The 21,712-nt window shown below is 35.0% G+C and overlaps 3 protein-coding genes and 1 pseudogene across 3 annotated transcripts; 2 read left to right on the forward strand and 2 right to left on the reverse strand.

Moving 5' to 3' along the window:
* Positions 1-2,161, forward strand: LOC132953163 (uncharacterized). Its single transcript, XM_061025693.1, has 3 exons — positions 1-14; positions 74-631; positions 2,095-2,161. The coding sequence occupies exons 1-3, from the start codon at positions 1-3 to the stop codon at positions 2,159-2,161; spliced, it is 639 nt and encodes a 212-aa protein (XP_060881676.1).
* An 8-nt stretch (positions 2,162-2,169) lies between these two features.
* LOC132953164 (uncharacterized) lies at positions 2,170-2,642 on the reverse strand (annotated as a pseudogene).
* A 9,198-nt stretch (positions 2,643-11,840) lies between these two features.
* On the reverse strand, positions 11,841-17,039 carry LOC132953165 (uncharacterized). The gene has a single exon (XM_061025694.1). It carries the CDS (start codon positions 17,037-17,039, stop codon positions 11,841-11,843), a length of 5,199 nt encoding a protein of 1,732 aa, XP_060881677.1.
* A 3,526-nt stretch (positions 17,040-20,565) lies between these two features.
* On the forward strand, positions 20,566-21,388 carry LOC132953183 (uncharacterized). Its single transcript, XM_061025711.1, has 3 exons — positions 20,566-20,793; positions 20,886-21,045; positions 21,270-21,388. The coding sequence occupies exons 1-3, from the start codon at positions 20,596-20,598 to the stop codon at positions 21,386-21,388; spliced, it is 477 nt and encodes a 158-aa protein (XP_060881694.1). The 5' UTR covers positions 20,566-20,595.
* Positions 21,389-21,712: the final 324 nt, after the last annotated feature.

Below are 21,712 nucleotides of genomic sequence, written 5' to 3' on the forward strand. Positions count from 1 at the left end.
ATGGGAAACACATAGTCATAGAGTGCCCAGTAAATTCTGGATCAATTTTTTTTAATTATAAAGGAACGTACAGTATTGTCCTTTTAGCATTAGTGGATGATAATTACAATTTTACTTGTATTGATATTGGTGCTCATGGAAGTATGTCAGATGGAGGCATTTTTAATAAATCCGCACTTAAAAAAGCCATTGAAGAAAACTTGTTGGATATACCAGAAAATGGTGTTATTTTAGGCGATGAAGCTTTCCCTTTGACATCCTATTTAATGAAACCGTATGCAAGACGTAATATTTTAACCAAAAAGGAAAAAATTTATAACTATAGGCACTGCCGTGCTAGAAGAATAGTGGAAAATGCATTTGGAATTCTTGCAAGTAGATTTAGATTATTTAGACGACCAATCCCTCTAGCACCGACAACAGTAGTGAAAATTACTAAAGCTGCATGTTCATTACATAACTTTATTAGAAAGAGTGGATTAAATCAAGATCTTAAATCAGTTGACATTGAAGATTTGGAAAACGGTTGTATCATACCTGGAGATTGGCGAAACGAACCAGAATCAACTGGACTCGTTGAAATAGCAACAACAAACCAGCGAAATTATTTATCGGAAGCAAGAAAAAAAAGGTGGATAAGTGGATGTCGCTCTGCTGTACAGTAGGTTACAAGTGGGTCACTGTAATGGATGGTGTTAAATTTGAATTCAATGATATAATATCATTGTATAAGAAAAACGATTCTGAGCGAAAACGGTCAGTCAGCCTATGATTTTACCAAGTATATTTGATGATATTATTGTGAATAAAGTAATTTATATATAACCTATTTACTCGGAGCCTTGTTTTAAATTTTCAATCTTTAGCCATAAAAGTTAAACATTTTATACATTTTTAACCACAAAATAATTAATAAATTATAAATTTGATAAATGTTGTCAAAATTTGAACTTTAAATGCTTATAAAAAAAAATTGTGCCTATGTATTTTTAATATTTTTCAACTGCTATTAGAATGATATATCAGGAGCCTTATATCAAATTTTCACGCTTTTTTACCCAACAAATAAAAATTTATTGATATTTATAGAAAAAAAAACTAAAAAAATTGAAAACTGACAATGTCCGTAAACAGCTCAAAAAGAGTCAAAATATTTTCAACATTTTATGGTGTATAGAAAATGCTAATATAAACATTCAGTGAAATTTTCAAATATCTACAGTCATTCGTTTTTTAATTACAATAAAATAAGAAAATTGTTACATGAGAAATCGAGTAAATATCAAATGTTGTATAAATATAAATTTCAGACGCTCATAAAAATTTAATTTAAGTTTCTTCTAGACATTTTTTTTTTGATAAAGGTAGACAAGCTTATGAGTAATCTTATATTACATTTTAAAATCTTAGATTTAAAAAGAAAATTTTTTATGAATTTCTAACTCAAAATAATTTGCAAATTTTCGTGATTTTTCCGTATTTTTTCAAGATTTGAACTTTAAACGTGTATAAAAAAAAACTGTGACTAAGGATTTTTAATTTTTTTCATCTGCCTTTGAAACAATAACCTAGGAGCCTTCTATTAAATTTTCAAGCTTTTTTACCCAACAAATAAAATTTTATTGATATTTATAGAAAAAAAATTTAAAAAAACTGAAAACTGACAATGTCCTTAAACAGTTCAAAAAAAGTCAAATTATTTTCAAAATTGTATTGTGTATAGAAAATGCAAATATAAACAACCAGTGAAAATTTCATGCATCTACGGTCATTTGTTTTAGAGTTACATCAATAACCAAAATCGATTTTGTTAAAAATCGATTTTGCGTAAAAATTCCCGTTTTTCCTTAATTTTTCTTTTGTTTTTCACATCGCTTTTGAAAACTACTGGGAAATTAAAATTTTGACCTCCCCAATGCACCAACGATATTCACTTTCCCATCGAACAAGATACTGAAGTCGAAAATCGAAGCATTATTTCGACTACTTATCGTGTACACAGACACAAAAAAAAAAAAATAAAAAAAAAATAAAAAAAAAAACACACATCATTGTAAAATCAATACATTCATCGTTTCACTCAGAATCTAAAAGAGATAACCTGGCTGAATATTTTATTAACGAAGGGGCTGTTTCATGCCAGGACAGAATGATCCAATAATTTATAAATTAATCACAGTATACAGACAGATAATTAAAGTAGCAGAGTGTAAATTCTTTAATTTTTAATAAAATATCTAAAATTATACTTACTAAATTGGTATCTGGTTTATAAACACCATCATTATTTATTTTTAAAAAACTGTCAGCTAATGAAAACCAAGATAACTTTGGTTTATAAACTGTACTTGAACCAGATCCTGCTACCATCGACTTCTTAATTTTGGCAACTTCTTGATTATATGTTCACCTGCAAGATATTTATGTTATTTACATAAATAAAAAAATAAGATAAATTACCTTATGTTTCTAATTTTTTGTCTCAATTCCTTTATGGTTGGCATCTTGGAAAACTGAAGCAACATTTCTTCAGCATGGTCTCTTTTTACCCTGTTCCTATATTCGTCTAAGCTTTTATCCCATAAACATGGATATTTCTGGTACTCTTCAAGAAACTCCAAAACATCAAAATTGTGAGTCATTGTGAGTCAGTTTTTAAAATATAACCATATATTATAACTTTATAAACAAACAGGTATAAATTATTAAAACTATATTTTTAATTATATATGTATATTTACAATTATAAAAATATATTATATTATTAATAATTACAATACACTGAGATAGATATCTCAGTGCCACGATAGTAAAATAATATGATAGTAAGCATCCACATTGTGATAGTTACTATCACTCTTAAGCCGCGTCCACACCTAACAAACATTTTACGAACGTTCGACCAAACGTTCGTCGAACATCTAAAATAATCCAACAAACATGTTTGGTTGGTATAGACACGTTCCCAAACAATTTTGTTTGTCCATGTCCCAAACAAAATTGTTCGCTAATTATTCGAACATTATGGCATACATTTTGTGATCCTTCCACGTTTGTTTCTTTTAGGTGCGTGCCATAACTTTGAATGTCCATTGGTGTCCGCGCCTACAAGGACACGTTTTTCCTTTTTAAGGATCTGGTCCAGACGTTCGGTGCGTAGGATGGTGGGAACATTGTACTTAAAGTACGCAGATACCAGGACTATAAAGTCACGGGGCCCTTTGCCATACGAGGCTTTTATGACTGTTACATAGTTTGAGTTGTACGTACCTAGACTAATTACTTGAAATCTGTCAGTGAGGACAATTATTGCCGCACCCGATTTGTTGCTAAGGTGAACCTGTCTACTGTTTTCAAAGGCATAAATCCTGCCGTTCTGAACCAAAGGTTCTTGTATCAGGGCAAAGTCAACTCTCTGGGATCTACACCACTGCCTTAGTTGGTGGCTTGCAACTCTGTCCTTATTTAGATTGTGCTGTACTACTTTAATCAGACTTTTCATTATTAGTTATATCGTTTGACCCAAAGTCCGTTTGTCGGGTGAGTTTCCTGGTCGCGGCAGTTCTCGCCGGACATTTCATAGAAGCCGCATTGTGCTTATTGCTATGGCAGTTTGGGCATTTTACTGTCAGAGACTTACAGTTTCTGGAATCATGCTGCTCTGCGCACTTTCTGCACCTTGGCTGCCCTTCAACGCATGTTCTTGCCGTATGTCCGAACCGCTGGCAATTGAAGCACTGGGTGACCAAGTCGTATATTTTAATTTTGCACTTAGTCATACCTAAGTATGCGAGCTTGCCGTCGATCTTTTGGAGGGTCTCTGGGGCGACTTCTATTACCCAGTGAACCGCATGTCCCTCGCGAGGACCAAGCATGAATAAGGGCTTGATGCGCGCTACTTCTTCTTCGCTTATTTCTAGAGCTGTATTTTGACTGAGAGCCCACGGAATCATCTCTTTCTCGAGATGCCTGTCAACGTATCTTGCAATGACCCTAGGCATACGTGGAGCCTTCTCGACTAGGTTCTTTGTGCGACGCAGGACTGCCGCGGTCTCGGCGTTCTCAGGGAACAGAATCATGCTACCCTTCTTAGATTTAATCGTCCTTATTTTGGGGTTCTGGAGCTTCTGCTCTATGGACTTGCGCAGATCCTTCCAACCCTCATCCCCCGTGGTTGTTTCGAACCTGGGACCAACCTTGGCAGTTCTGGCCCTTTCTATTGACTTAGATGCTTGTTGTTTTCTACCCGAGTTAGTGACGGGTTTTGCCACACCCAGCCTACTCTTTACAGATACGTTCTTTTTGACTTCTTCTTTTTTCGATTTGAGCCTGGGGAAGTCTTCACGTATTTTATTGCGCTTGGATTTAGATCCTGCAGCGGCAGCATAAGACTCACCCGACGGACTTACTACCATTATTGAATCATCATCAAGGATTTCAAAATCCACGGTGGGCTTAGGCCTGGCCGGTGTAGTTAGCGGCTCGAGGGCAGAACTACCGGACGCACGGAGGGCTGCCAATTCCGCATTGGTACTGTCTCTGTCAGCCTGGCACTGACTGTATCGTTCCTTAAGAGCGCCCATGTCGCTATGAAGGTCATTTATATGCTCCTGAAACGCTCGGAGTTCGCTGCGCTGTTCTTCCCACATTCCGAGGACTCTATAGCTTGTACGGGCAAGACGGTTGTTGCTAACGAGGATCTCATCCAACTGGAGACCGATGGTGCTTTGCCATCTTCTAGCTACCTTTGTCTCTTTTATCATGTCTTCGAGGATCGTTCTAGTTTCGTTAATTTGCGAGCTAACCTCGTCCGAGTAATTCTCAATGTCCACAGCGTGCGAGCATAGAGAGCCACTCGTGCCGGGACTGGGGTCATCATCGCCATGTTTTTTTGCGTTTTATGGGCAAAGTGGAAGGCCTGTTTTGGAATACCGGCGTGTTATAGGCCGAACCGAAGGCTTCCGTCATGTCCTCGTTGTCGCCACCACCTTTGAGGCGCAACGTGCTTTTAGCTGACAGGACGTAGCCAGCGTCGTCAATTATAGTCAGATTAGGGTCGTTAGCGTATGTCAGATTTTTGCCCGAAGGCGCGTCGGTTTGAGTTCTGCCCGAAGGCACGTCAGCCAGGCTGCGCAGCTCTGGCCGGTCGATGAATACTGATGGACCCCCCCCCCAAAATCCGTGGGTCCGTGCCTCCTCAGAGGGTGAATTTGCCGGGTTTACCGGATTATCACTTGGGGTAATATATTTTAGGTCAGTATTCATCATTGGTTTGTCCGGGTGACTTTCCCTACGTTTTACCTACCGCCAGGTTTAGCCCTGATCCCTCTGGCATACGTCGGGCTAAGCGTATGTTGCATCAGCGAGTCTGCCTGGTCGAAGTGTGTCCATGCCGGTGCCTGGCGCCTACGACCGGAGTTGCCAACCTTCGGAAGTTCTCCCGACCGCAAATGGCTAAGGCCACGGCCGGGTTTGACCGCCCGAGAACTGGTTAAGGTCCCCGGGCGATCCCCCAGCTAAGGGTTGACGCCTGTACTCTGGTCCGCGACGGCCCTCAGACCCTGAGGCCGGGTTACGCCCGCGACGCCCGCCAGACAAAGGACACTGCAGTTGACTGGTTTCTTTCGCGGGTTGCTCCCGACCCGAGGTATAGGCGCGCCGCTCGCTAGAGCACGACTTGGCGCAACGTGACAGCTCACGCGACGCCTGGGGCCCGTTACAACTAGTTTAAACGGACCCGATTTCGAAAACCTCTTAGCGACCGACCCATCTGTCGGCCGGGCGGGGTCACCACGTCAAGGTGGGTTTTCATCGACCCCAGTTGGCAGTGGCAGTGGTAGGTACCTACACCCTATATGCCATAAGAGACAGAGGCCCTCTTTAACACAGAAATTAAATTATAATAAAAATATTGATTATTAAATAGTGATTCTAGGGGCTAATAAAAATGCTAACTTATTATATAAGGATTGTAAGACGTAAGACGTACAAATCACAATATTTTCATCAATAATAGCGATTAAAGAGCTGTAAAGCCTACTTGATAGTGGCTGCCTTAGAAATAATATTCTAGAATAGCTGTGCTGCAATTACTGATTACAAGCTATGATAATTTATTTTTATAACTATAACCACCCTTTCAAAAAACCAAGGACGTAAATAATTAAATGGTATACAAGAGAATAAACGCCACCGCCGTACATTTTTTTTCGTATTTAAAATCAAATTATTTTCAATAATTTTAATAAAAAAATGTTCAGTATTCTTTTTAATGTAATGATAAAGGTCCTATGCTGCCCCCTCCCCCAACTTAGAACTAGCTTAAGGGGCCCCGGACTAAATACTCCACAGAGTGTTGGTTATAAATATAGGCCGTATACCTATAGTACCTACAGTATAAAAACAAAGAAATAAGTTTTAAATTAATACATTATATTCTTTAATACTGCATTTAGTTTAGGTAATTAATTAATTATTTTTATAGCCCTTCAAGATTCCAATTTTTCGATTTTTTGTTCGGAAACCTATGTATTTTAACGAGTCTTAAACGATGGTTTAAACCATCGAGTTTAAACCACCGAGCCACCAATTTGAAAAAACATCGTACAGTGATGCGGTGCTAGCGGCACTCGTCGCTACGCTCCTCGGCGCCGTCGCTCCGCTCTGCAAATCGAAAATATCCCCCGACTTGCTGTGCAACACCTCCCCAAATGGGTCACAGGGTTGAGAAAATTGCATTTTTGTTGCACCGAGTCACCGAGCGGGGTCACTCGCTCACTACGCTCGCTCGGACAATTAAAATCGAATCCTCCACGCGGCATTATAGTAGTGTTGCGCGCATGCGTATAAACGTAAAATCGTTAACTTTGGGAGGCTATAACTTCCAAAATAATGGTTTCCGCAAATTTCTTTTTACACCATCGTTTAAGACTCGTTAAAATACATAGGTTTCCGAAAAAAAAATCGAAAAATTCAAGTGACCGCTAAACTAGAATTATGCCCGTAAAAATATGTAAGCCCTTTATACCTATTGTCTTGAGTTTTTCAAAGGGGGGCGGGGTCCAAATTTTTTTAACATGGAAAAAGTATACAATCAGTGGTTTGTACCTTAAGAATTTTAAATTCTGTCAATAAAATGTATGGGGTTCCAGACCCCCCCCCCTAGATTACACCACTGATGTAGCAACATAATTATATAATATATAAATAAGGTATATAATTATGTAAAGTGCATATAGTGTTTTCTGCACTTCGCGTCTCTGCGCTATCTTGGCCTCGGACGCACACGTGTCTATCAATAGATATGTATAATATTATTACAGAATAGATTAATCATTGATGATATTATTATAATTTAATATCAGACAAAATACGGAAAACCCCGGCGTCAATATAATTATGTAATAGGTACGTATATACATTATACGCGGCAATACCAGCATATTTTCCTCATTGCCCATTGGATGTGCTGAACAATGAACTTATTGATAAAATATTTTATATCCCAGAGTCCGCGAGTAACGACAAACGAGAAACGACCGCTGTCACTGCGTTATGCACTTATGCCAGTAATAGCTGGTATACTGTATACGTTTTTGTTTTGTACGTCTTGTGTTTTTATGACTGTAGTTTGTGTAATTGTAGGCAGGTGACAACCATTTACTTATATTCAAGAAGAACTTTAAGAAGTCTGCACGAGTAGCGGTAATTAATGCAATAAGTATTATATATATATACGCAGTAAGTACCTTAGTACCTATACCTATACCTATGCTATTACTTATTTTTAATTAAGAGGACATTCGACAGGTAGGTATTTGTTTTATTCGTCTTACAAGTGCGGATAAGAGAACATTTCAAGCTCAGCAATTGTAAATTGTTTGTACATCTTAAATACTCATAACTCACTTTAAAATTAAAATATAATAAAAAGCCTATGAGATGCCCTAGATAATAATCTAACTTTTAAATTTTATAACAGGTCAATTCACTCTAATTTTTAAACTAATGGAGGTAAACGTGATCTGCTAAGTGTAAAATTTGCTACATGTTACGCACTTATAAGACGGAGACAACAAATGCCTGTATAATGTTCTTAAGTACATATAAATACACTATAAATACTTATAGTATACTATATAATATTATAAATAATAAAATACCTAAGAACATATTGTCTAAACCGAAATGTTAAAAACTGAAAATGTAGTCTATATTGCTAATGCCTAATACATAATAAGCAAAATTGGAGGAAATTATTCTTAAGATGTATATTTACAGTTTTATTTATTTCAAATAATATTTTGAATTTGTTGGTGAAGCTTTAATACAAAGCATTAACATAGGTAATACTGAAGAGTTATTGTGACTGTAGGCAACTATATTATTATGGTGTATATTATTGTCATAACATGATAGGTACACAATATTGATTTGATTAATTTTCTAAAATTGTATTTAAAACATTGGTTATTTTAATGCTTATATAGGTCTCTACAAAATGATCAAAAGTTACAGAACAAAACGAAGAAAAATTCAAAATGACCTGTTGTTATTAAACTGTAGTTATGATTCTGATATATCCCTTATTAATAATAATAGTCATAAAGTAATCAATCAACCTTTGGAAATAATTAATTTAATAGAACCATTGAGTTCATCAATCTGCAGTAGTGATAAAATAAGTCTACAATCACATGCACCAGTCATTAATGATATTTTGTCTGACAGTTTATTATTTGAAGACATAAACAAATTTGTAGAACCTAATAAGAATCTTGAAAACATTTCTGAAACTTTTACGGATACACACACTTGTAATGAAGATAATAAACCGTTGAATATAAAACTTAAAAATTGGGCATTAGAATGTAATGTTCCACATTCAACTCTTAACAAACTATTATATATTTTAAATAAAGAAGATGACCCATCATTGTTTCAAACATTGCCATTAGACAGCAAGACGTTATTAAATTCAGGTTGTTCAAAAACTACAAATATTATAAATATTCATCCAGGAACATATTACCATTTTGGTTTAAGTGAAGGCATTACAAGACATATATTAAAATTCAAACATAATGATGAGGTTAAAGTTATAATTGGTGTTGATGGTTTACCACTATCAAAAAGTAGTGGTAGTCAATTTTGGCCAATATTGGCCTACATACATCCTCATTCTAATAATGTTTTTCCTGTTGGAATATTCCATGGCTATAAAAAACCTGATGACAGTAATGCTTATTTAAAGTATTTTATTGAAGAAGCTGAATATTTAACATTGCATGGGATTGAAATAGATAGTATTTCATTTAAAGTTTCAATTTTGGCATTCTGTTGTGATAGTCCAGCCAAATCGTTTGTATTAAAAATTAAATCACATACAGGTTTTTCATCTTGTACTAGATGTTTCCATGAAGGCGAGTATTCACACAATCGTATAATATGTTTTCCTTATCAAGAACATGGTTTTAAAATCAGAGATCATGATGGATATGTGAATATGGTTCAGAAGAGTCATCATGTTCGTGAAGATGTAACATCGGATTTAATTAAATTACCCAATTTTGACATAGTGCGGTCTTTTCCATTAGACTATATGCATTTGGTTCTATTAGGTGTCATGCGTAAGCTAGTTCATTTATTGATGTCTAAAGGACCTTTAACTGTACGATTGCATAGTAAAAAATGTTTAGAGATTACCAAAACATTATTAAGTTTTAAGCCTTACATACCTATAGAATTTACCAGGAAACCTAGACCTATTGAAGAAATTTGTCGTTGGAAGGCCACAGAGTTGCGTCTGTTTTTATTATATACGGGTCCAATAGTTCTTATAGATATATTGTCAGAAGAATTTTATAATAATTTTATGTCTCTGAATATTGCGATGACCATTTTATTAAGTGCTAATCATACAAAAAAAGTAAAGTTTGCTAGTCGTCTGTTACATTATTTTGTGAAAAATTTTGGAGATATTTATGGTTCACATTTTATTTCTCACAACATCCATGGGTTATTGCACATTGTGGATGATTATGAACGTTTCGGACCACTTGATTTTTGTAGTTGCTTCCCATTCGATAATTACATGAAATTTTTAAAATCAGCATTACGTAAACATGATAAACCATTACAGCAAGTTGTGCGCCGATACAATGAAGAATTTTCCAATAGTGAATTTACTGCTACTACAACACCTAAATCATCTTACACGAAGACTCATAATCAAGGACCAATGTTGGAAAATATAACTTGTAATCCTCAATTTGTGTCATTAAAATTAAGAAACATAACTATAAATATTAATAAAATAGCTGACAGTTTTATTTTCACAAAGCAAAATCAAATTGTTAAAGTTATAAATATTGCTCATTCATGTGCAACTAAAGAACCTCTAATAATAGGTGTCGCGTTTGGCTCTTAACAAAAATAAATTTCTTATAATTAAAGTTAAGGGTGCCTTCACGGCAAGGCGTTAGTTCAATATAAATATTTTACTAACGACCTTATAATAATAAAGAAGATATTAAAATAGATAATCCGAGCAAATAATGTATTTAATGATTGATTTTATTGTAATGATAAGTAATGGTAGGTAATGAAATAATAATAATAATATGGTTCAAGAATAATACAGCTTAAATAATATAATATATAAATGTGAGATGCCTATTTGGCATCCACTAGGTAATAACAATGTAATAGAATGCTTGATTAGCACCTAAACATAATAATGATTGAATATCAAATATTTAATAATTGAATAATACAGCTCGTCAGCTGGTTACCTGGAGAACTGGTGTCCGTTAGCGGCTTCGAACCAAACGCTACCGTCTCAGGATGCGCACATTTTCACAATAAAAATACAATATTATAATAATTAAATGTGCAGCAACCTGAGAACGTACGACTAACGAGCCACCAGTTCAAACGAATAAATCACTGAACACATGTAATTGACAACGACACAAAATTCACGTGCTTCTGCAAGTATCTCGTGGTACGCCCTGAATGGGGGAATAATATTAGTGGTTGAATGAATACAAATTACTGAACGATACTTACAGAAGGCAATTCACAGGAGACGAGCACAAAACGAATGAATAACGAAAACGAATGTATTAATGAATGAATAACGAAAACGAATGTATTAATGAGTGAATAATGAAACCTGGCTACGTTTCGACCGCGCAGCTCGACAGACGAGAAGAGAGAAAAAAAAAAAGAAAACGAATGTATTTAATTGAATGTGTGGCTTTTACGAAAACGAATGAATATTTGAATGACCAATGAAAAAACGCATAACTCACAAAAATGCGATCAGTACCACCTTAAACATTTAATACGACGAAATATAGACTTTCGGTGGCACTGAAAGCGGTACACAACTTTATGAATAACGACAAACATTGGAAATATATGAAAAAATAATAAAACGAAAATGTGACCGTTAGAATACGCACATTGCCCACCATCAGTTAGATAACGGCGCACCGCTATCACAAGCTGACGGTGGGACAACGCACGCACTCCTCGATCCGTTGTCGTGAATCACACACATACATGCGCACACCAGACAGCCAGCTGATTTGCTGTTGGCGCGGAAACGAAGACATTTAATTTGTTTGCGGAGCGAACATACACCCCCCTTTGAAAGGATCTACCTTTCAACATTATATACAAAAAAAAAAAAAAACAATTATTTTGACACATTTATGAATACGAATGAAAATAACTAAATATGATTAATGATAATTTTGCTACATGCAATATTATCAATAATAGCGAAATAAAAAAAAAATAATACATTGGTTGAAATCCATTTTCGATGATGACTAAGGTTCTTCTCTCTCATCTTCTTCACTCGGTAGCAAAGAAAGTTTCACCACCGGACGTTTGAAAGTGTTGCCAGAGGAATTGCGTAACGTGACCACTCGAACGGTGCCATCAGGACCGGGATAAACATCTTGAACCCTGACCAGAGCCCATCTTGTAGGAGGAAGATTTTCCTGTCGGAGAAGACATAAATCACCTACTCTCATATTTCGAGTTACCTTTATCCAGCGACCTCGGCGTTGTAATTGAGGAAGGTACTCCCGGGACCATCTCTTCCAAAAGTGTTGAATGCAAGATTGTACCAATGCAAAACGTTTGAGTCTAGATATCGGGGTTGTGGATGAATCTGCTTCAGGTGGTAATGTGATAACTCCACCAATCAAAAAATGAGCAGGTGTTAGCGCTTGATAGTCTGATGGGTCATTGGATAACGGAGTCATGGGTCTAGAATTTAAAACTCCTTCTATTCCACACAGCAACGTTGTAGCTTCTTCAAATGTAAATGTTGCACTTAGTGATAGTTTTGTCAGGAGTTGTTTAGAAGACTTAACCGCAGCTTCCCACAGGCCTCCAAAATGAGGTGCTGAGGGTGGAATGAAATGCCATTGCATAGATTTTTCAGATAAATATGATGATGTTGCATGAGTCTTGGCAATTTCCTCAAACTGAGACATGAGTTTGCGATTCGCACCAACAAAATTTGTGCCATTATCGCTGAAAAGGTTACTACATTGTCCTCGGCGAGACATGAATCTAGTTAGCGTGGCTAGAAACGCATCGGCAGTCAAAGAGGACACTAATTCCAAATGAATTGCACGTGTGACTAAACACACAAATACCGATATATATGCCTTTTCAGTCTTTACACGACGGATACCACTTCGAATCATTATTGGCCCGCAGAAATCTACTCCACATTGAGAAAACGGTCTTTCAATAGTGGTACGTTGCCGAGGTAGGGGAGCCATGAAAGGCGTCATTGATTTTGGATTGGTTCGGAAACATTGAATGCATTGATGCACGATTCGACTGGCAAGACTTCGTCCACGGATGGGCCAGTTATTAACTTGTATGTGTGAGAGCAATGCTTGTGGACCAACATGCAATAATCTCAGGTGTTCATATTTGAAATATAATCTTGTGAAAGTTGAAGAGGGCGGCAATACAATTGGAAACTTTGTATTGTCATGTATTGGTGCATACGCTAAGCGGCCTGCCACACGCAAAATACCAATACCGTCTACAAATGGATTTAGCTTTAGCAGACAGCTTGACCGATGAATGGGTAAGTTTGAATTTAGAGCCTTTAGTTCCGAGGGATAAGCTTCAGCCTGAATCTTGCGAATCCAAAACTCTCTAGAACCTTTGAGGTCATGTACAGTCAATGCACCTGTTGTACGTTGATCTATGAGTTTCCTCTGTATTGTACAATTGTGTACGAATCGTTGGACTAAGGCAGTTATACGTAGAAGTTGCATGTAACTCGAATATTTGTTCAGCAACCAGGAATCGGATGAATAAGTTGTAGCCAGCACTAATTTTACTGGACGAACTTCAGGGATTTCTGATGGTAGCTCTGGAATGCCTGGCCATGAATCACTTTCCAAAAGTAACCAGGATGGTCCGTTCCACCAAATTGACAATGAAGGCAGCGCAGCAGGATGTATACCTCTTGTTATTTGATCGGCAGGATTTTCCTTAGAAATAACATGGCGCCATTGAACATTATCTGTAATGTCTAATATTCGAGCAACTCTGTTTGACACGAATGATAGCAAAGGGACTTCATTTTTTAGCCAAGCCAAAACAATTGATGAATCAGTCCATAGTAAAATATCCTTTATACTGAATTGCATGCCTAAACAACTGAGTTCACTTTTTACCTCTAGCAACAGTTCCGCCAGCAATACTGCACCACATAGTTCTAGTCTAGGGATGGTTGTAGCTTTCATTGGGGCAACACGAGATTTGGATGCCAGGAGATGTACTTGTACTTGACTATTTGGACTGGTAGAACGTAAGTAAATGCATGCACCAAATGCCTCTTGCGATGCATCGCAAAAGCCATGAATGGTGATCTTTGAATCTGCAGTGTTGATAACCTTGCGTGGTATGGCCAATTCATGCAACGACTGAAGAGAGTTGTAGAATTTTATCCATCGAGCTTGCAATTCAGATGAGATAATGTCGTCCCAGCTCATCTTCATTCCCCATAATTGTTGAATGAAAATTTTTCCAAGAATGAGTACAGGGGATATGAGTCCAATAGGATCATAGACTGAGTTGATGTCTGATAATAGTGTACGCTTGGTCATGCTTAACGGCGGTGACCAATGCTTGAACGTAAAACGAAACTGATCAGTGATAGGTTGCCATGTGAGTCCTAAGGCTGTAACCGTATCATCCTCACTGAGTTTTAATACAAACGTTGGGTCATTACACGCTGATGGTATTTGGTTAATAAGGTTGACTGAGTTGGAACACCATTTACGAAGTGGAAAACCAGCTGGACTAAAATGTCTTAATAGTGAAGTGTAAATTTGATAACATTCATCTTCAGATGCCCCGCCACTCAGGAGATCATCAACGTAGAAATCTTGAGTGATTACTCGATTTAATTTAGGATTGTCTGTGCATTTTCCAATCTCAGCTAGACAACGAGTGGCCAAATACGAGGCTGACTTTGTTCCATATGTTACAGTGCACAGCCTGTACTCTTGTAGTTGATCAGTAGGACTTTTTCGATAAAGGATTCGTTGGAGGTCTCTATCCTCAGGTGCAACTAACACTTGTCGGTACATTTTCTCAACGTCCGCTGTGATCACTACTTGGTGAATGCGAAATCGAAGAAGGATATGAAATATATCTGACTGTACTTTTGGTCCTTTCAACAAAATATCATTGAGTGCTATTCCGGACTTGGTGTTGGCAGAACCATCAAACACTACTCGAAGTTTTGTGGTTGTGCTATTGGTCTTAAATACTGGATGGTGAGGCAAATAATATTTTGGTCCAGTCCATGTAGGACTTGCCAGCTCCATGTGGTTTAACGCCAAGTATTCAGAAATAAACATGTCATATTGCTCTGCCAATTTTTTATCTTTACTAAGTCTCCTTTCTAAATTGTAAAACCGCCTTTCTGCCATTGGTCGAGAATCGCCAAGGAATGTGATCTTGTCATTAATTGGAAGCCTTACAACAAATCTCCCACTTTCATCACGCTTAACAGTTGATGAAAAGTGCTTCTCCGCTTGAGCTTCTTCGATGAATTGAGCATTTGTAGTTGAGGTAAATAGACTTAAAGCAGAATTGGTGGATACTGGTGTAGATAGCATGGTTATTTTTGACATAACCAATGACTTCTCAAATAATTTACCAACAAGTATCCAACCAAGTTTTGTATTGTGTGCACTAATATGTTTGGACAGCTGTTTACGTGCACCCAGGAAAATGTCATAAAATAGCTCGGCGCCAAATAATATGTCAACAGCAGCTGGTACGTTGAGTTGAGGATCAGCTAGATTGCCCTTGACATCATCAGATATGTTCAATTGATCCATGCTGAACATTTGTTGTGGAAGTCTTTCTGTTATTGTTGGCAGTGAATGAAATTCAATCGAGGATTGATAGTTTTGACAATGTGATGATATAGTGCATGGCATTAAACGCACAGTGGAAGAAGACATAGTACCAACACCAGATATTGACAATGAAACATTAGTCTTCTTTAAACGCAGGCGTTGAGCACAAGATGACGTTATGAAATTAAGTTGAGATCCAGAATCCAAAATGGCTCTACAACGTTGCGGTCGTCCATCAGAGTCATGAACATTTATTACAGCAGTAGCAAGCATCACAGTGGACGTGGTACTTGATGCATGCTTATTGCTGGTCATCGCATGGCATACTGCATTATGTTGACTGGTTTTCTGTGTCTCAGTTTGCGTAGAGCTCTCTGGTTCTGACATATGGCTCGAGTCAGCATGTAGTCTTGAATTATGTTTTTTGCCACAACGTGGACATCCAGGATAATAACAAGATTCAACTTGATGTCCGAAGTTCAGACAGTTGAAACATAATTTAAATTTGGTTACAATATCCTTACGCTCAGATACTGACATTTGATTGAATTGGTCGCATGCATAAATTCTATGTGGCGCTGTACACAACACACACTTGATAGTATGAGGTTCAGATTTTTTGGCAAAAAATGCCTTGACATCATGTTTTTTGACTCCATACTGATTTTGCTTTCCAGTGGTTTGTTTTGTATCAGACTTTGATGAAATATACCCGACTTCATAGGCAGCTATGCGTTTAGACAGAAACGACTCAATATCTTTAAATGCAGGGAGTTCCTTGCTGGTTTGTAGCAGCTGCCACTCACCAGCAGTAGTTGGATCTAGATGACAACAGACAATTGTTGTCAACCAGGCATCCCAATGTTGTACAGGTTGCTTTAAAGCGATAAGAGAGCGAACATGAGAATTAACATGATAATGTAATTTCTTTAATTCAGAAGCACAATTTGTATGTACCTTTGGTGAATTCAATAATGCACGAATATGAACTTGGATAGTTAACGCCTTGTTTTCATATTGCTTTACTAATTCATCATAGGCGGCTTGGTAATTATCTGATGTAATTGAGAAACTTTTAATCACCTCAGCGGCTGTACCGCAGACACCTGACTTAAGATAATGCATTTTATGAACATTAGGTAAATTTTGGTTGTTGTGGAATAGTGCATTAAAGGTGTCAATGTAGGAAGCCCAATTCTCTATCTCACCATTGAACGTGGGAATGTTAATTGTAGGCAATCTCATAGATTCATTGACTGATGCACTTGACTGGTTGCTAGGATACATTGAACTTGACGTTGCACTTGGCCCATGTTCTTCTATAAGCTCTTCCATGTCAGCCACTAATGTGAATGTGAAGTCATCAAATGCAACTTGTTCAGTGATATCATCATGTCCCAGATCAAAATCAACAATGGCTTCTTGAGTGACAGACAACTCAGCCATAAATGCAGTCAATTTTGATAAACGGATTTGTAGTTGACGCACGGATGAACTTGCCAGAATGAATTTGTTGACATAGTCCCTGATGGAGTTTATCGAGTCCTTGATTGACCGACGCTCCTTGATCAGCTTACGCAATTCCTTAGGCAAAGCAGAGAGATCTGTGTCGACCATGATGTTGACTTTGATTTACAGATGTAGTACAAGTATAATATTTTAATATGTCTAATGTTCAACTAACAAATATATAAATATGAAAAATAATAAATATGCAATGCAATACAAAACCAAGTACCAACTTACATAAATCAATATGAGAAAATGAATGAATAAATAAAAAAAAAAAAAAAAAAAAAAAATGATTTTTTTTGTTTTATATTATTTTGAATATGATGTTAATGTTCCAGGATTATCTATAATAATGAAAGCAAGCGCTATCACGTCGAGGTCACCAAAAATGTCGCGTTTGGCTCTTAACAAAAATAAATTTCTTATAATTAAAGTTAAGGGTGCCTTCACGGTTAGGTTAGGTTAGGTTAAGGGTGCCTTCAATATAAATATTTTACTAACGACCTTATAATAATAAAGAAGATATTAAAATAGATAATCCGAGCAAATAATGTATTTAATGATTGATTTTATTGTAATGATAAGTAATGGTAGGTAATGAAATAATAATAATAATATGGTTCAAGAATAATACAGCTTAAATAATATAATATATAAATGTGAGATGCCTATTTGGCATCCACTAGGTAATAACAATGTAATAGAATGCTTGATTAGCACCTAAACATAATAATGATTGAATATCAAATATTTAATAATTGAATAATACAGCTCGTCAGCTGGTTACCTGGAGAACTGGTGTCCGTTAGCGGCTTCGAACCAAACGCTACCGTCTCAGGATGCGCACATTTTCACAATAAAAATACAATATTATAATAATTAAATGTGCAGTAACCTGAGAACGTACGACTAACGAGCCACCAGTTCAAACGAATAAATCACTGAACACATGTAATTGACAACGACACAAAATTCACGTGCTTCTGCAAGTATCTCGTGGTACGCCCTGAATGGGGGAATAATATTAGTGGTTGAATGAATACAAATTACTGAACGATACTTACAGAAGGCAATTCACAGGAGACGAGCACAAAACGAATGAATAACGAAAACGAATGTATTAATGAATGAATAACGAAAACGAATGTATTAATGAGTGAATAATGAAACCTGGCTACGTTTCGACCGCGCAGCTCGACAGACGAGAAGAGAGAAAAAAAAAAGAAAACGAATGTATTTAATTGAATGTGTGGCTTTTACGAAAACGAATGAATATTTGAATGACCAATGAAAAAACGCATAACTCACAAAAATGCGATCAGTACCACCTTAAACATTTAATACGACGAAATATAGACTTTCGGTGGCACTGAAAGCGGTACACAACTTTATGAATAACGACAAACATTGGAAATATATGAAAAAATAATAAAACGAAAATGTGACCGTTAGAATACGCACATTGCCCACCATCAGTTAGATAACGGCGCACCGCTATCACAAGCTGACGGTGGGACAACGCACGCACTCCTCGATCCGTTGTCGTGAATCACACACATACATGCGCACACCAGACAGCCAGCTGATTTGCTGTTGGCGCGGAAACGAAGACATTTAATTTGTTTGCGGAGCGAACAATAGGATATACATTTCTTGGAAAAAAACCACTTTATGATAGTCCGATAAAATCTACCAAGTTGGGTATATATGTTTTTGAAGATATAATGTCTGATAAATTACAAAGCTGGAACATAGACAAAATAATGCATAAGTTAATGGTTTTAATATTCAAAAACAGAAATATTGCAATACCTATAATCCATTCTGTTTAAAAATGCATAATGACAATTCACATTATATATATATATTGCATGTGTACTGTATATATAACAAATACTATATATATTTTTTTATAATATTATACTAATAAATGTAATATTTATTATATTAAACTTAAGGTAAGACAATTTGTCTATAGAACAATATATAGGTATAGTGTACATATATCATTTTATACATTTTATTCTTTTATTTCAGAAAAATGTGGTCAATTGTATTGTTTAGTTTTGATAATAGTGTGGCCGCAGTACCTAGCCATTGGTACAAAAATGGTCAATGCGGATGGCCAAAAAAATATAATATAAAAAATGTAAATAAATACATTGAAAGGCGTACCGCAACTAATGCTTTAGAGTTTGATTTCTACAGTGCGAGGAAATTAAATACTGAAAAAGCAATAGGTATGATAATATTCATAGAACTATATTATAGAATTTATATAACATATTATAATAATAAAATATTTGTACACAATATATTTTGTATTACACTAAACAAAATACTGCAATTTTATTATTCTATTAGTATTATTTTTATACATTTACTATTATATATTTCAGAATCTTTAAAAGAAGCAAAAGAAAAGGCTAAGAAAGCACAATTAACAACAGATTTAGATACTTCTGCCGATGAACAACCCAAAAAAAAAATATGTACCCCCACCTACATTTTCGGAAAACTCTGGTAATTCTCTATTATTAAATGTGTTGCGTATGTTTTAAATTAAACATAATATTTTATATTTTAGATGTGGATAATGATGCAGATGATATAAGTGACAAGACATTTTCACCACATGGAAATCATGATTGTAATAGTATAGTATAGTTAAAAATAATAAAATAGTTTATTTTAATTAATTAGGGTATTAAAGTATATTATTATATACATATTGATGCTTTAAGTTGTATGTAATAAACTGAATTAAAAATGTATAGTATAATATGTATTTGAATGTACACATTTTTTGGTATTTATATTTAAATTTAAATTTATAGATGACATTGGTACAGAAAAAGTAATTGATACAAATATACATGATCAGAATGATGATTGTAAGTGTAATATAATTATTTAAAAAAATATAAAACAGATTATTTTAGTTAGATAAGTGGTTCAAGACATTTAAGCACTTGTCCTTGCTGAATGTTCATTATTATATATTATTTTAATGTTTTAATTCAAATATTAATTTTATATTGCATTTAAATATATTCCTACAGTGATTGAATTTTGGATTGAAGGCGAATCAGTTAATAATACCGACAATTCCTCAGTTGCAACGCCTGTAACCTCAACCAATTTTGCTTCTACATCTGCACTTACTGGTAAATATAATATAATCATTTAAAAAAAGAACATCAACTTAGAGTAATCATTTTATTTTAATATGGCAAGAGCTAGGCCTAAAAATCATTAAAAATTATTATGATAATAATTTTTTTTCTGATACATGGTTAACACAATGTTAAATAATTTTATATTTTATAGAAATAAAATGTCCTGATGATATTATTATAACTAGTAATCCTAGTTTATCAATTGCAATACCACCTGCAACACCCACTAGTCACACTGTTTCTACGCCAATTATTCCTACTTCAGGTAATTAATTAGTATATTATAGTATATTGTATTATAAATTATAATTTGTTAAACATTATATTTGCTCGATTATATATGGACAAAACATTTATTATATTTACTTAACCAATTTGAATACAATATATTGCTACTAAATATTTATTAATATATAAACTATAATTATAATTTATATTTTATAGATGATTTTCAAAATTTTGTTAAAACATCTTTAACAAATATGAGATATGAAATAAAAAGTATGGCCTACTCTATTGAAGTATTAAAAAGTCTAACAGCTCAAAGTATTGAAAATTCAGCATCAAACGTTGGTACTGAAATTAATACATCATGTGAAATTATTTGGCCAGTCAACAATAATGATGAACTGATTACTATTGAAACATTACTAAATGACCAAAAACTTAGGAATAATCAAGTATGATTTTAAAATTTGCATTTAATTTATTAATATAATATGATTATTGTGGAGGTATACTATATAAATATTTTTTTAATCATTTACATCAGGCTATCGTATTATCAAGATCAGTCGGCCTTACCATCCCTGAAACAGTCCGCCGTATCATGCAACATATGTTTTCAGATTCATTTATCCAGAAATATTCATATGTTGGTTTCAAAGGTAAAAACAAATTTTCTGGACTGAACTGCTGCAAATTACTATTTGGTAAGAATGGCCTACAGATACTTATTTTGTCTGGTATAGTGCATCAATATATATTTATGAAATAATTTTATATGGTTTTTCTCCTACACGGCATGTCAGATAGTACTATTCCAACAAATAAGGATAATAACTTAAAAATCTAATTCATAAATTAATGTTTTTGCTTCCATCAAATTAATAATAATAATGTTACACATTTTTATAAAAAAGTATTTTGTTCATAGAAGCCATACGGAAAAATAAGAAATTTGAGTTATTGCCTGATATGGATATTTCATCAGCCGTTTCAAAGTGGATGGCCCAAGCTGCTAACCGTATTAAAAAAAAAAGAAGAAAAAATTAATAACTAACATTATTATTTAATTTAATTTTAATTATTACATATTGAATGTACTTATATTGTAACATCTAACAGTTTCGTACTTATAAGTACAATTATTATGTTTTTTTTGTTTTATTATGATGGAAATGACTATAGTAAAATTTTTTTTATGGAAATTGGCCATGAATTTTCTTTTTAGTTTTGATTAATACACCCATATTGAGTATATCATTATCATATCATACTATTATAGTGAAATATATGGTGTCTAAATAAAATATACAGCATGAAATCATTTTTTTTTTTGTTTTGGGTTACGAATGATGTATAAGCAAATCATTGTTT

The sequence above is a fragment of the Metopolophium dirhodum genome, unplaced genomic scaffold (assembly GCF_019925205.1).
Source record: "Metopolophium dirhodum isolate CAU unplaced genomic scaffold, ASM1992520v1 scaffold1, whole genome shotgun sequence".
NCBI classification, from domain to species: Eukaryota; Metazoa; Arthropoda; class Insecta; order Hemiptera; family Aphididae; genus Metopolophium; species Metopolophium dirhodum.

Coding starts and splice junctions, on each gene's coding strand:
- LOC132953163 (XM_061025693.1), top strand. Junction 632..2,094: donor TCGGAAGCAAGAAAAAAAAG/GTGGATAAGTGG, acceptor AGAATCTAAAAG/AGATAACCTGGCTGAATATT.
- LOC132953183 (XM_061025711.1), top strand. CDS start 20,596: ATGAGATATGAAATAAAAAGTATGGCCTACTCTATTGAAGTATTAAAA. Junction 20,794..20,885: donor AAAAACTTAGGAATAATCAA/GTATGATTTTAA, acceptor CATTTACATCAG/GCTATCGTATTATCAAGATC. Junction 21,046..21,269: donor CTGCTGCAAATTACTATTTG/GTAAGAATGGCC, acceptor TTTTGTTCATAG/AAGCCATACGGAAAAATAAG.
- LOC132953165 (XM_061025694.1), bottom strand. CDS start 17,039: ATGGTCGACACAGATCTCTCTGCTTTGCCTAAGGAATTGCGTAAGCTG.